The sequence below is a fragment of the Chaetura pelagica genome, unplaced genomic scaffold (assembly GCF_000747805.2).
Source record: "Chaetura pelagica isolate M959 unplaced genomic scaffold, ChaPel_1.0 scaffold527, whole genome shotgun sequence".
In the NCBI taxonomy this organism is placed as follows: domain Eukaryota; kingdom Metazoa; phylum Chordata; class Aves; order Apodiformes; family Apodidae; genus Chaetura; species Chaetura pelagica.
In genome coordinates, this window is record NW_009953915.1 from 255,982 (window position 1) to 269,263 (window position 13,282).

The 13,282-nt window shown below is 57.7% G+C and overlaps 1 protein-coding gene across 1 annotated transcript in view; it reads right to left on the reverse strand.

Annotated features, from left to right (window-relative positions):
* The window catches only part of IGF2BP2 (insulin-like growth factor 2 mRNA binding protein 2), a 13,495-nt gene extending 450 nt beyond the window's left edge, over positions 1–13,045 (reverse strand). The window contains exons 1-15 of the mRNA XM_010001511.1: positions 12,972–13,045; positions 12,198–12,246; positions 11,851–11,902; positions 11,379–11,442; positions 10,365–10,637; positions 6,544–6,678; positions 5,693–5,815; positions 4,889–5,024; positions 4,560–4,688; positions 3,897–3,920; positions 2,457–2,525; positions 2,219–2,335; positions 1,110–1,184; positions 718–849; positions 318–431 (exon numbers count right to left, since the gene is read on the reverse strand). Of these exons, the coding sequence (XP_009999813.1) occupies positions 318–431; positions 718–849; positions 1,110–1,184; positions 2,219–2,335; positions 2,457–2,525; positions 3,897–3,920; positions 4,560–4,688; positions 4,889–5,024; positions 5,693–5,815; positions 6,544–6,678; positions 10,365–10,637; positions 11,379–11,442; positions 11,851–11,902; positions 12,198–12,246; positions 12,972–13,045 (1,566 nt within the window). The remainder of the gene's footprint in view (positions 1–317; positions 432–717; positions 850–1,109; positions 1,185–2,218; positions 2,336–2,456; positions 2,526–3,896; positions 3,921–4,559; positions 4,689–4,888; positions 5,025–5,692; positions 5,816–6,543; positions 6,679–10,364; positions 10,638–11,378; positions 11,443–11,850; positions 11,903–12,197; positions 12,247–12,971) is intronic.
* Between the last annotated feature and the right edge of the window lie 237 nt (positions 13,046–13,282).

Below are 13,282 nucleotides of genomic sequence, written 5' to 3' on the forward strand. Positions count from 1 at the left end.
TCCCTGGCAGTGTTGAAGGGCAGGTTGGATGGGGCCTGGAGCAGCCTGGGCTGGTGGGAGGTGTCCCTGCCCATGCAGGGGGTGGGACTGGATGGTCTTAATCATAGAATCATGGAGTGGTTCAGGTTGGAAGGAACCATCATCCAACACTTCCAGGGATGGGGCTATTTTAACCCTATCCAGGGAGAGCTCCCAAAACACCCTTAGTGCATCCTGGGTGTGCAGGAACCAGCAGGATGCTCCAGCACAGCCATGCTTGGTGGCTTTCCTAGATGGATGTAACTGGGAACACTGGCCAAGCCATGGCCCAACCTTACCTGACTAGCAAAGAAGTGCCCAATGATTTTCACGACGACCTCCTCATTCTCATCCGGGGTTTGGTCTCGTGGCACAATGACTTCTGCACTGGTTAAATTCTGCAGCTCATTCACCTGGAGCAACCAACAGAGCCCCAGGGAGGGGTTGGCTTGTTGTGCAGGAGCCAAAAATGCTCCACTGCTGTTGTCCCCCCCATGGCCCTGAGCCAGCACACAGCACCAGGCTGCCCAGGGTCACACCACGCTCCCTGCCTCAGGACAATCCCCACCCAACCAACCCCACCACCAGGACATGGGGCTGGGGTCAAGATGTTGCTGAGACCATTGGGCCCCAACCTGGGGTGGGCAGGGGTGGGGTGGGTGGTCCCCCAGCTCTGCAGCCCCAGGGGTTCCCACCTACCGTCTTGCCACCTTTGCCAATGACGCGGCCGGCGGCGAAGGAAGGCACCTTGATGTGGGCTTCAAGCTTCACTTCTTCTTTGGGGTTAAAGAAGTTCTCCTCTTTCAGCTTCCCAAATATTCGCCCCTGGGCCTGGGGAGGAGACAGAAGGGAAGTAAAAAGTGGGTGGGCAGTGGTCCTGGCAGGTGGCCCCCCCCAAGTCCCTGAGGGTGATGACATGCCCCACGGTTGGCAGCATCAAAACCTGGAGGTGCTGAGCTTAGAGCTGCCCTGGGAGAGGGGAGACAAAGCCAGGGAGGCAGAGCCAGGCTTGGCAGCAGCGTGGTGACCATGGGGATGCTCTCAAGTTGCCCCTTGGCATCTCCCACCCCCTTCACCCCCTCCCAACACACCTTGAACTGAGCCTCGGGTGGCCCCGTGATGATGACCATGCGCTCGCTGGCATCGGGACCCTCTGCCGGGGTGATCTGCAGGGGGGGGGAGAAGGAGCATGAGTGTGGGCCCTGCTGTGGCAACATCTCCTCTACCTGCCCCAGCAGGTGGAAAGGCTTTGCAAAGTGACCTGGATGGATGAATCAAGGCCTGGTCCTCCCAACGTGGGGTACAACCACCCCACAGAGTGCTCCAAGGCTTGGGGGAGGATGGCTGGGAAGTGCCTGGGGAAAAAGGGCCTGGTTGGTCAATGGCAGTTGGGTAAGAGCCAGCACGTGCCCAGCTGGCCGAGAAGGCCAAAAGCTTCTTGGCTTGTATCAGCACTAGTGGGGCCAGCAGGAGCAGGGCAGGGATTGTCCCCCTGTTCTGGGCACTGGGGAGGGGACACCTCAAATCCTGGGGTCGGTTTTGAGCCCCTCTTGACAAGAAGGACATGGAGGGGCTGGAGCGTGTCCAGGGAAGGGCCAGGGAGCTGGGGAAGGGGCTGGAGCACAAGGAGTGGCTGAAGGAACTGGGGGGGTTCAAGCTGGTGAGAAGGGGGCTGAGGAGAGACCTTCTGACTTTCTGCAACTGCCTGAGAGGAGGATGGAGCAAAGGGGAGGTTGTTTTCTTCTCCCAAGGAACAAGAGGCAGGACAAAAGGAAACAGCCTCAAGTTGTGCCAGGGGAGGCTGAGGTGGGACATGAGGAGAAACTTCTTCCCCAAAGGGCTGTCAGGCCCTGGCCCAGGCTGCCCAGGGCAGGTGGAGTCCCCATCCCTGGAGGGGTTTCCAAGCCCTGTAGATGTGGTGCTGAGGGACATGGGACAGTGGTGGCCTTGGCAGGGCTGGGTTAGTGGTTGGGCTGGATGATCCTAAAGGTCGTTTCCAATCAAAACAGTTATCCATGTGAGATGTTCTCCCCACAGGGACAGGGTGATCACCAGGGTGTTCCAGGCCTCAGCAAATGGGTTTCTACTAAGCTGGGGAAGCACAACTGGTGCCTGAGGCCCTCCCGTTTGCTGCCCTGGGCGGTAGGGAAGGGGAAGCCAAGGCCTGAGGTGCAGGTTATCCCCAGAGTGTCCTGCTCACCTTGATGGAAGCTCCTGCAAACCGTGCCAGCTGCTTGATGTGCTGCCCCTTCTTGCCAATGATGGCCCCAACCGCCTGCGTCGGGATGAACAAGTTCACCACCTCCTGCTCTGGCACCTGCAGGGCAGGGAAGGGTGAGACACTCAGGGAAACCAGCTTCATCAGGAGGGGAGGTGTGGGGGTGACTGTCCCCCCTTGCCACCATCCCCACCCCCTGGAAGGGGTGCCAGGGACTCACAAGGTGCTGGTGGGGGAAGGTGCCAGCTGGGGGGGCTCCGTACAGACCCGAGAGATAAGCTGAGGAGCTCTGTGGAGGGAGAGAAAAGGAGGGTCAGTGATGTCCCCAACATGCCAGCCCCTTCCTGGCCACCCTCAGCCCAACGTGGGGGAAATGCCACCACCATGAGGCTGGGCAAGGACACGGGGACAACCCCTCAGCCCCAGGCAGCCCTTCCACAGAGCACCCAAGGGTGCAGCTGGGGTAGATCCTGTGGCTGCCGCAGGGATGGGAAGGGATGGCAGCTCCCAGTTCCACCAGTCCCTCCCCACTGCTGCTTTCTGGCTGTGTCCTGCCAGTGTTTTAAGAGTGGAAAACTGGCCTTCTGGAGGAGCAGCAGCAACCCTGGAAAAGCCAAAACCATGTGGTGACCACCATGGAGAAGGTGGAAGTTTGGTGAAGACTGAACAAAAAAAAAAAGTCTGGCCTGGCTCTGATTTCTGCCATCAACTCCCTTCTCCAGGTCCAACAGAAGAAAATCAAAGGCTGGAGATGTTCTCCCAAGCTCTGGGCTAGTGACACAGAGAAACCTGTGGGTCTCTCCCTAGCCAGAAGCAAGGGGTACATGCCAGCACCCCAACCCAACCCAACTCTTCTGTGTCTCAAATCCATCAGGCGTTTCTGCTGGCAGCAGATGCAGCTCCTCTCCCATCTCCCACTCTTTTAAGGTTTGGGCAAGAGCAACCAGATGCTACCTGCAAGCCACAGTCACTTGGAAGGAGAAGACCTGGCTCCCTGCCCACAGCAGGCACCCTTCTCCTTCCACCTACACCCACAGCTCTGAGGTTCTGTGCTCATGCTCCTCATGTCCACCCTCTGCTTCTGGCCAGCTCCATGTCTCCTACACCCACTGAGTCCTCTCCTGCCCAGATGGTGATGGCAGACATGGGGGGACCCCCCACCTCCTGCTGTTCACCATGAGGGTCTTTCCTTGTTCTCCATCCTTGCCAGGTCTCTAAAGCTGCAGGGTTGAAGCTACAGCCACCAGCCCCAGCTGAGCAACAACCACTCTGAGGTGTGAAACACAAAGGGCTTGGGGACCTGGGACAGAACCAACCTGGTTTCCTTCTCCTTTCCTTTCCCCAGCTCCTTGCTTTATAATAAAAAAACATGATGGCAGAGTCAACTGCTCCTCTTGGCCTCACCAGGCCAAGGGGCTTGGAAAAGGTCATGCAAAGCTTTGGGGTGAAGCAACCTCCAGTGACCACTGCCCTTCAGGAGACCTGCCCCGCTTCTCTCCATCCAACCACTCAACACTCCAGCAGAGGTTTCCATGTGGGCAGAGCATCCTCCCTGGGTGGGCTTGGCAGTGCAGGGACAGACAGACAGACCGACCCCCCTGGTGCCCTGTGGGGCCACCACAGCCCCCCTGGCCCTGTCCACCCCCAGCCCCACACTCACCCTCCTCCTCCGACCGCTCTGCTGCTGCCGGCGGGAGGGAGGGAAAACAGCTGGTTAACCCCAGGAAAACCCTCAAGAGGTGGGACTGGGTGGAGATCAAGTCCCAGCAAGGACCAACCCTTGGGGTGGCAGGGCAGGGAGCAAGGCTAGTGGCACAGGGCAAGGCTGGCCTGGCCCGTCACCCCTGTGGCGATCCCAGCAGGTTCAGGTGGCCACCAAGACCAGAGTTCACACCATCACAGCCCGGGGGGGGGTTGGGGTCAGGGCTGAAGACCACCTGTGGGGTTTTTCCATGGGCCCAACCACCACCAGAGAGCAGCACCCCCTTGGGACATGGCCAGTGTCCCTTCAACACGGGTGAAACCAAGCTCAGCACAAGGTGGGGATACAGCTGATACTCCTGGGGAGCTAAATCCAAGGAGGGACAAGCCATGGTCATTCCCTGTCTTTTCCACTTGGGCTTCTGGGAGGAGCATCTTCCCCAAAGAGCCAAGAGCCAGAGCCCTTGCTCAAGGCTCCCCATGAGACAGGAGCCACCTGATGGGGAGATGGCTCCAGCAGCTACAGTGTCCACCCAAATCCAAGAGGTTCTGCAGGAGAGTCTAGAGACCACTCTGCCCCCCAAGAACATGCCCCCTGCACCTCACAACCTCTTGCACTTACTGGAAACGGGTGGTAGGGGGTGGATGCCACAGCTCCTCGGGCTCCTGGGCTGGAGGGGAGCATGGACAACCCCGTGGAGAAGATGCCCAAAGCACTGAGGTTCAGTCCTGGGATCAGGTTCCCTTGTTGCTGGGAAAGCAAAGACACAGAGAAACGTGTAAAAGACCAGAGTTGGGGGGGTGGTTTGGGGCTTCTCCCCATCGTGTGGACACCAGGGGTGAGGACCAACCCTTTGCAGTACCAGATTGTCTCCGTCCCCCCCTCAATTTCCTCCTGGCCAGCTCAGCAGTGGCCCTGAGGCAGGGCCACCCCTGGGCTGGGGAGCTTACGTTGACGGCCACCACGTCGTTCTCGTAGGCTTCTCTCAGCTTCTTCATGATCTCCACCTCAGCACTGGCACAGGCCTCCGTGCTGCCCTTCACCGTGATGGTCCTCTCAGGGTTGTACAGGGTTAAGTCCTGCAAACTACCCCAGGGGAAACCATCAGCACTTCTGCTCCAAGCCAGGGAAAGAAAGGACTCAACAAGTGAAGGGTCCCATCCGAGGTCACACCAAACACCACCATCCATCTGGGATGGACAGGGATCTACTGGGGAGAGTCCAAGGGAGGCTACAAGGATGATGAAGGGGCTGGAACACCTGATGGGGGAAGGCTGAGAGACCTGGGGCTGTTCAGTCTGGAGAGGAGAAGCCTGAGGGGGGATCTAATGAATGTCTATCAATACATGAGGGCATCAAGAAGGCAGGACAAGCTCTTGTCACTTGTGCCCTGGACAGGACGAGGGGCAATGGATTCAAACTGGAGCCCAGGAAGTTCCACCTCAACATGAGGAAGAACTTCTTTCCTGTGAGGGTGACAGAGCCCTGGGACAGGCTGCCCAGAGAGGCTGTGGAGTCTCCTTCTCTGGAGACTTTCCAGCCCTGTCTGGATGCCTGAGTGACCTGCTCTGGTTTGGGTCCTGCTCTGGCAGGGAGGTTGGACTGGATGATCTTCAGAGGTCCCTCCCAACCCCTGCCAGGCTGTGATCCTGTGGGATGGGACATTGGAAGGACCCAACTGCTGTTTCCTGGCTCCAGCTCTGCTCGTGTGGTGTTGGATGGAGGAGGGTGGCTTGGAAGCCACCAGGACTTACGGGGAGATGGTGATCTTGGTGCCCGTGTCCTGCTCGATCTTCTTGAGGTTGCGGCCTTCCTTGCCAATCAGCCTCCCCACCAGGCTGTTGTGGGCCAGGATTTTCAAGGGAATCTCTTCTGCACTAAAAGGGATAGAAAAAAAATAACATCTACAGGACCACCTGGCCAGGAACCCCATTTCCAACAACAGGCACCAACGAGTGGAAGGAGCAGAAGAACCACCACTGTTTCCCACCACTGTGTCTCCTCAGCTTCTGGGGAACAGGAACTCAGGGTCTTCCCAAGCCTGTATCTCATGTGGTTTTGTTTTCCAAGGTTTGCCTACGTGCTCTTTGGACCACCTGAGCTTCTGGTCTCTACTGCATCAACAACCACAACATGGAGATGTTATGAAGCTGGAAGTTATTAACTGACCCCATGACTCTTGTCCAGAAACTTGGAATGCCAGCAGTTCCCTCAGGGGGTAGAGGGTAACAGGAGATGGCTTCTTCTCCACTGATGGTGGAGAAGGGTGTGTAGTGGCAGGACAAGGGGGAATGGTCTCAAGGAGAAAGAGGGGAGATTTAGACTGGACATGAAGAAGAAACTCTTTGCTGTGAGGGTGGTGAGAGCCTGGCCCAGGTTGCCCAGGGAAGCTGTGGCTGCCCCATCCCTGGCAGTGTTGAAGGGCAGGTTGGATGGGGCTTGGAGCACCCTGGGCTGGTGGGAGGTGTCCCTGCCCATGGCTGCCTCCCAAACCCTGGGACTGGATGGTCTTGAAGGTCCCTTCCAACCCAAGCAGCACACAGATTCCATGGCTGGGCTTCTCTCCCCTTCCCACCACCCCTGCCCGTTCCGCTGGGCCACTTACGACTTGGTTTCCTCAGCCTCCTTCTGCATGATGTCCAGGATCATCCTGCAGGCTTCAGAGCAGCCCTCTGGAGAGGCATGGATGGTGATGGGCTTCTCAGCAGCGCCGGCGTTCTCCTTCCGATGGATGTCAACCCTGTGGAGAAGCCACCAGCAGAGAGGAGGAGCCCCCTGAGACGCAGCTGGTGTCCTACCAAGGCTTCTCCAGAGCTCAGGAGCTTCCTCTTCCCAGAAAAGCTCCTTCAACACCTGCTCAAGCTTTGGAGTGAAGCTGGGCCTCCCTGATGTGTGTCTAGCATCACCTGGTGTCATGCAAGCCCATGCAGTGTTCCACTTCTGCTGGCTTTGATCAGATCTGAGCTACATCCACCTTTCAGACCCGAGGTCTGCCTGGGAGCTGAGGGACATCAAGCAACGTGGCATGATGCATCAAGAGGGGCCAGAACCTCAACTGGACCAAGCCCTGAGAAAACTGGCTCTACCATCTCTTGACACCAGGTCCCGCTTGGGAGCAGGAGGCCAGACCTGAGATCTCCAGAGGGTCTCTTCCAACCTCAGCCTCTCTCTCTCTGCACAACACCCAAGCCTGTCCAGCGACCCACGTGTCCTTCAGGACAGGGACACCACTTACCCACAGCAGCACTTTGCCACCACACAGAGACAGGGGTCAGCTTGTACTCACGCCCTCCCTGCACTCTCCTCTTGCTCTACCTCCTCTGGTCCTCCCCTCAGCTCATGGTGGGGAGGAGACATGTGCCTCCAGCCTCGCTCCTCACCACTCAACCTGGCCAAGGCCCTGGGGGAGAGGGAGAGAGGAGAGCAGGGCAGGAGACTCCAGCAGGGCAACCCACGCTCCTTGAAGCACAACCTTTCCATCTTCTCCATGCCAGTCCATGCACTCTTCCCACTGGAGGATGATGCCACCACCTTGTGGTCCCTGTCACTGCTGCAGCCAGAGCTGGCCTGGTCCAGGTCTTCTGAAGAAGGTGCAGCAGTGACTGCGCAGCCACCCAGTGAATGCCACCAGTGCTCAGCTCCATGTCCCTGGTTTTTATTGGGAAGAGGTCTCCATCCTGACCAGGATCATTCACGGGTGCTGCTGGGCGTGCGTGGCCAAGGGTTGTGGTGAGGAGTCACCCCTAACCAGCACCACAGTTGGATGCTGCAGGCTCACAGTGGGTTTGGACACGTCAAAACTCTTCCAGGAGCTCATGAAACCAGTGCAGAGGAGCAAGGACACTTCATCTGCAGGAAGAGTTGGAGCAGCCAGGTGGACCTTCCCTGTGGAGGAGGAAGAGCCTGACACCAACAGCTTCAAAAGGAACCCCAGGATAGTTTCATCTGCACACTGAAGAGGGAATGAACAGTTTGATCTCCTCTGCAGGCTACATCTCTCCAGATCTCCCCTGGCTTCAGCTAGAGCTGCTCAGGCAGGAGGCAGGTCCTGCCTGGAGTGGGCAAAGATGTGCTGGAGCCACCAGCACCATCAGGCTCTCCCTTCCCCTTGGTTATGTCTACAGCACACAGGGACCCAGCGGTGTGCTGTGACACCCTCCAAGGTGCTCCCAGCTGTAGAGCTCCAGCAGGTTGACTTGGAGGACACGTTCCTTCAGAGGCAGCACCAACACGCACAGAGACATCCACTGACACCCCTTCCACCAGGGAGACAGCAAAGGCATCACCAGGTGCCACCAGAGGTGATGACAGGCCCGTGGGGCAGGTGGCAAAGCCTTCGTCCCAAAGAAGGTCCAGGAGCCACAGATGGGCAGGATGGATGCACCCAAGGGATGAGTATCCTAGAGAAGTCCAGGAGAGGGACACGGGCCATGTTTCTGGGTGACCTCCAGCCTATTCCACACCTGGATGTGCAGGGACAAGCTCAGCTTGCAGAGACAGAAGATGGGGCACCAGGAAGGGGTTGCTGCCTTCAGCCCTGAAGTGCTGGAGGGTGGAGAAGGGCTCTGGACTCATCAGGACATCCCAAGTCCTGCTGCTGCACAGCTCCAGTCCAACAGGAGGATGGGGAAGGGGACTCTCAACCCTCTCACACCATCTGCAGCTGCCTGGGATCTCAGAGTGCTGTGGACAGGGGAAACAAGGGCAGCTGACAATGGAGGTGGGACAGGGCTGGGTCAGGTTTGCTCACGGTGCAGCAGGAAAAAGCCTCCAAGAGACCTTAGAGGAGCTGGGAAGGCTCCTAAGAGTGGTGGCCAGGAGAGACAACCCTCTCAAGGGGGAGGGCAAGGTGTGCATGTAGGGTTATCCTGGTCCTGTGGCTGCTGGGCACAAATGGTCCTCTCTCCTCATCAAACTACCAGGATTGTAGAAGGTCTTCTGGTGGCGTGGGCTCTTGGTCTGGGCTCAGCCTGGAGCAAGTTTTCTTCCCTGGAGCTTAGAAGCATCTCTGGGCATCACTGTGTGTGTGGAGACAAGAGCTGAAGTCCTACATGACTCTGGGACCCGACGAGCAGGGACCAGCCAACAGGATGTCACCAGCACCCTTGTGGGTCAAGGTGGCCTGAACAAGCACAGAGCTGCAAAACACCCCCGAACTGAAGGCAATGGTCTTCTGCAGCTGCCTGGGTGGCACAAGGTCTCCCCTAGATGAAGGCTGGAGCAGAGGTGGTGGCCCATCCATGGCACGTGGCCTCCTCAGGCAGGAACACAGAGAGCATGGGACAAAACCTTCCTCTGTGGCACCAGGTCTTCGGGCCAGGCACAAGGAGAGACAACTTGGCAGCAGAAACTGCCCCAGGCAGCAGAGCTGGGCCTCACGGTGAGAAGAAACAGCAGCTCAGGGCTTAGCAAAGAACAACCTTCCAGTCTTGGTTGGCCAAGAGGCGGCTACACTCTCTGCTCATCACACAAGGGGACTCACCTGGAGGAGAAGGGCCAGCCAGGACCAGCTCACAGCTACTAGGTGGCCACATTCTAGGGCTAGAAAGGCTGGAAGGGGCACTTCTCCCTACATGTCTGCCCCCTTCCCTGTACCAACCTCTTCCTGCAAACCCCACGTTGGGCTCCGGAGCGGCAGGTCCCGCCACCTCCTGCTCCAAGAGGCCACTCTTGTGACCCAACAATTTGCCTCTACAAGCTTCTCTGAGAACTAGGAGGCCCTGGAAGATGTTCTGGTACAGGAGTCCTATGTCCCGTGGGATCACCGGGTTCGGGATGATGAGCATGGGAGAAGACAGGTTTGGGTTAGACACAAAACAAATCCGGGCAAGGAACAAACCATGCAAGGAAAACCAAGGCAGAAAAATCAAAAGAGGTGAAATCAATGAGAATGTTGACAAGAGAAAACATGGAAAATGTTGGCAAGAAAATGTCCCCTCCCCTTTTTTTTTTTTTTTTCTGGGGTGGCTTTTAAGTTTCTTCAGGAACGAGAGGTGAGGGAAAGCCCAACCCTCTCCAGGCACCGCTCCCACCCTGCCCCTTCCCCCCCTACAACAGCTCCAGCCTAGGTGGGGCACAGCAGGATGGGCAAATCCCAAGGGGAAAGGCCACAGGATCCCCCTTCAGCACCTTCCCCCCTTTTTCCTGAAGCCTCCTCCCCAGCCATCTTTGTGCTCCAGCTTTGGAAACCCAGTCCTAGCCTGTTTGGACACACATCCCCCTCTCCTTCCACACCCAGACCCCAGAAGAACTGGTTTAGGAAATGGGGTTGGTTTCCACCTCTGACCATCACCCCCCCAAAAAAAAGGCAGCACCCCAAAAAGCCAGCACTGACTGGCACTCCAAAAGCCCCAAGTGGGTGGAAGAACCCACGCCTGGTACCTACACCACCCTAGGGAAGAAAAGGAAACCATTGGAGGTACTTACTTGGACTGGGTTTGCTTAGTAAGGTTCTTTATGGTCAAGCCCTCCTTTCCTATGATGGCACCAACAAACTGGGCGGGCACCAGCATCCGCAGTGGGAACTCGAGGTGTTTGGGCTGTGAGGAGCCCCCCGGGGAGGAGCCCCGCTCCCTGGAGGTGTGTCCCCTGCGGTGGGGTCGCTGGGGGGGCGGAGGGGAGCTCACCTCTTCATCCGGGATGTAGGACACCTTGAAGGAACAGTTCTCAAACTGCTGGCCGCTCAGCTTCTCCACCGCTCTGCGAGGCAGGGGGAGGTGGAGGGTGGTGAGGGGGCTCCTCAGGGCTGGGCTAGACCTTCAGAACCTCATCTCGCCAGCCCTGCACCTTCCCCTCTTCCATCTCCAGGTGGGCACGGGAAGCCAGAGCTGCCCCACCTCCCAGTTTGCCTGTGCACCCCCCACAGGGTGGTGGGAACTGTGTCTCCTCCCAGGTGGGTGAGAGTTGCACACCAGCTTGTCCCCAGCAGCTGAGCTGGGACAGTAGCTTGGGGATCTGCCACATCATCCAGGGAAAAGTGCTGGCCAGAAGATACCACACAGCCTGGAAATGCTCTTGAGGGCTCTTAGGGCATGGAAAAGTGGTGAGAGCCTGGCCCAGGGTGCCCAGGGAAGCTGTGGCTGCCCCATCCCTGGCAGTGTTGAAGGGCAGGTTGGATGGGGCTTGGAGCAGCCTGGGCTGGTGGGAGGTGTCCCTGCCATGCAGGGGATTGGATCTGGGTGATCTTGAAGGTCCATTCCAACCCAAACCAGTCTGTGATTCTATGACATGAACACCAAAACCTGCCTGCTGGATCCTGAGAAGATACATGGACAGCTCTGAGGGCACTTGCACTGTAAGAACTTAGAAACAACCCCAGGAGGCTTGGGGAGAGGACGAGGAGCTGCGTGGAAAAAACGTCTGAGGGAAAATCCCTGGGATTCCTTGGGAAAAGCTGAGGTAGCCTGAAAATATGGCCAAAACGACACAAAATCCACTTACACTTTTGCTTCTTCTTTCCTGGCGTACGTGACGTTGACAACGGCTGTTTCTGTGTCGGTGTTGACTGGGGGAGAAGCAAGAGAAGGAGCCTCAGAGCAGGGCAGGAGAGACCCTGGTGCCCTGAAGCTCGTGGGGACAGTTGGGAGGGCAGTGCCCTGTCCCCTGGGGACACCCCCAGCCCCACACCAGGTGCCCGTGCACCCCAGCAGGAGGATGGAGGGCTGGTGGGATATCCCTGCTCTACCAGCAGACCCCCACACACTGCTTGTGGGGACAGGGGGTTTGCACGTGCCAGGAGAAGCCCTGGGGATGGGAGGACTGATGGCCACCACCACGGAGGTGTCTCCACAGGGAAAACCATTTTAGCCCAGTACCTATGACTAGGGAAACCAGTTTACACCCCACTGGGTTTTCTCTGGGCAGCACTGGGGGCTTTTGCACTGACAGAGACCACTGTGGTGGACCACCTTACCTTGCTCTACATTCTCCACTGTCCCATACTCAGCTAACAGGCCATCCAGCACCTGGGGGAAAGAGCAGCAAGGTGAGGTGGGCAGGAGAGCCTGCTGCACCCCCAGACACCCCCCCAAGAGCCACTGTCACCCAACCGCTCAGATGCCTTCACCCACATCCCATGATCCTAATGACGCTGCGGGACCCACCAGCAGGTGGGAGATGGAGCCCAGTTTACACTCCACCTCCCTCCTGGGGTTACTGGGGAGGTCCAGAGTGGTCAGGAGTGACCCCCAGCACAGCTTGGCCCAGCTGCTGGAGCAGGAGGTGAACTTTAGGATGGTTTCAGGACTGCCCCCTTCTTACCTCCCACTGCAGGTGGGGCGGGATGTTTCGGATCTGGATCTTCCTGCTCCTGCAATGACAAAGCCCTGGGTTAGGGTCTGGAGGGACAGGGGCTGGTGGGAGCTGCCAGAGCATCCTGCTTCCCTCTCCTTGCCATGGGGAAAGCCACTGCTTCCAGCCCTGCCCAGGTCACCTCCCACCAGGCCCAAAGCCATCTAAAAACGCTCCCTCCAGTGCCAGCTGCTGAGTTTCCAAGGAAACCTCCTGCAATGAAGCCTCTGCAGAGCTGTGGCCACAGGCACATCCAGGAGCCATCAACACACACCCCTGTCCACGCTGGGTGGGACCACTTGTCCACAGCAAAGAGCCAGGTCATCCCACTGCTCAGCAGGACGCTACAGCATATTCCCACTCCCAACGTTCATCTGAGCTGATGCAGAGCACCTAAAGATCCCCAAAATGGTGCTCCAAGCTTCACACCTACCACCTGGCAGGGTCTCCAGCAGCTCATTATCACCACTCAGCACTTAAAATGTTATTCATAGAATTGTTTGGGTTGGAAGGGACCTTCAAGATCATCCAGATCCAACCCCCTGCATGGGCAGGGACACCTCCCACCAGCCCAGGCTGCTCCAAGCCCCATCCAACCTGCCCTTCAACACTGCCAGAGATGGGGCAGCCACAACCTCCCTGGACAACCTGTTCCTAGTGCCTACTGGGTGTATTTTTCCTACTGGGTGTGTTTTTTATAGCTCCTTTAATTCCCCACCTGGCTGCAGCTGTGCTGGACCACACGTGGTCACCACTGCTGGAGTATCATCCAGAGGCATGGGAGTGTCATTCCCAGGGCTGGGACACAGGCTGGACATGGTCCCCATGGGACAGAGCAGCAAAGCTCAAGGCCACCCTCCTCCAACACCACTCTCAGGAAGAGTTTGGGTAGAAAAACCTCTTTGTTTGTATTTCCCTCATGCACACACACACAACTCCTGGCACGGGACCTCATGGTGAAGGCCACTCTTCACCCAACCTGTTTTGCAGGAGGCTGGTAGGAATTAAACAACAAACAATAATGATTGATAATAACCACCAACTACAGGCCTGGA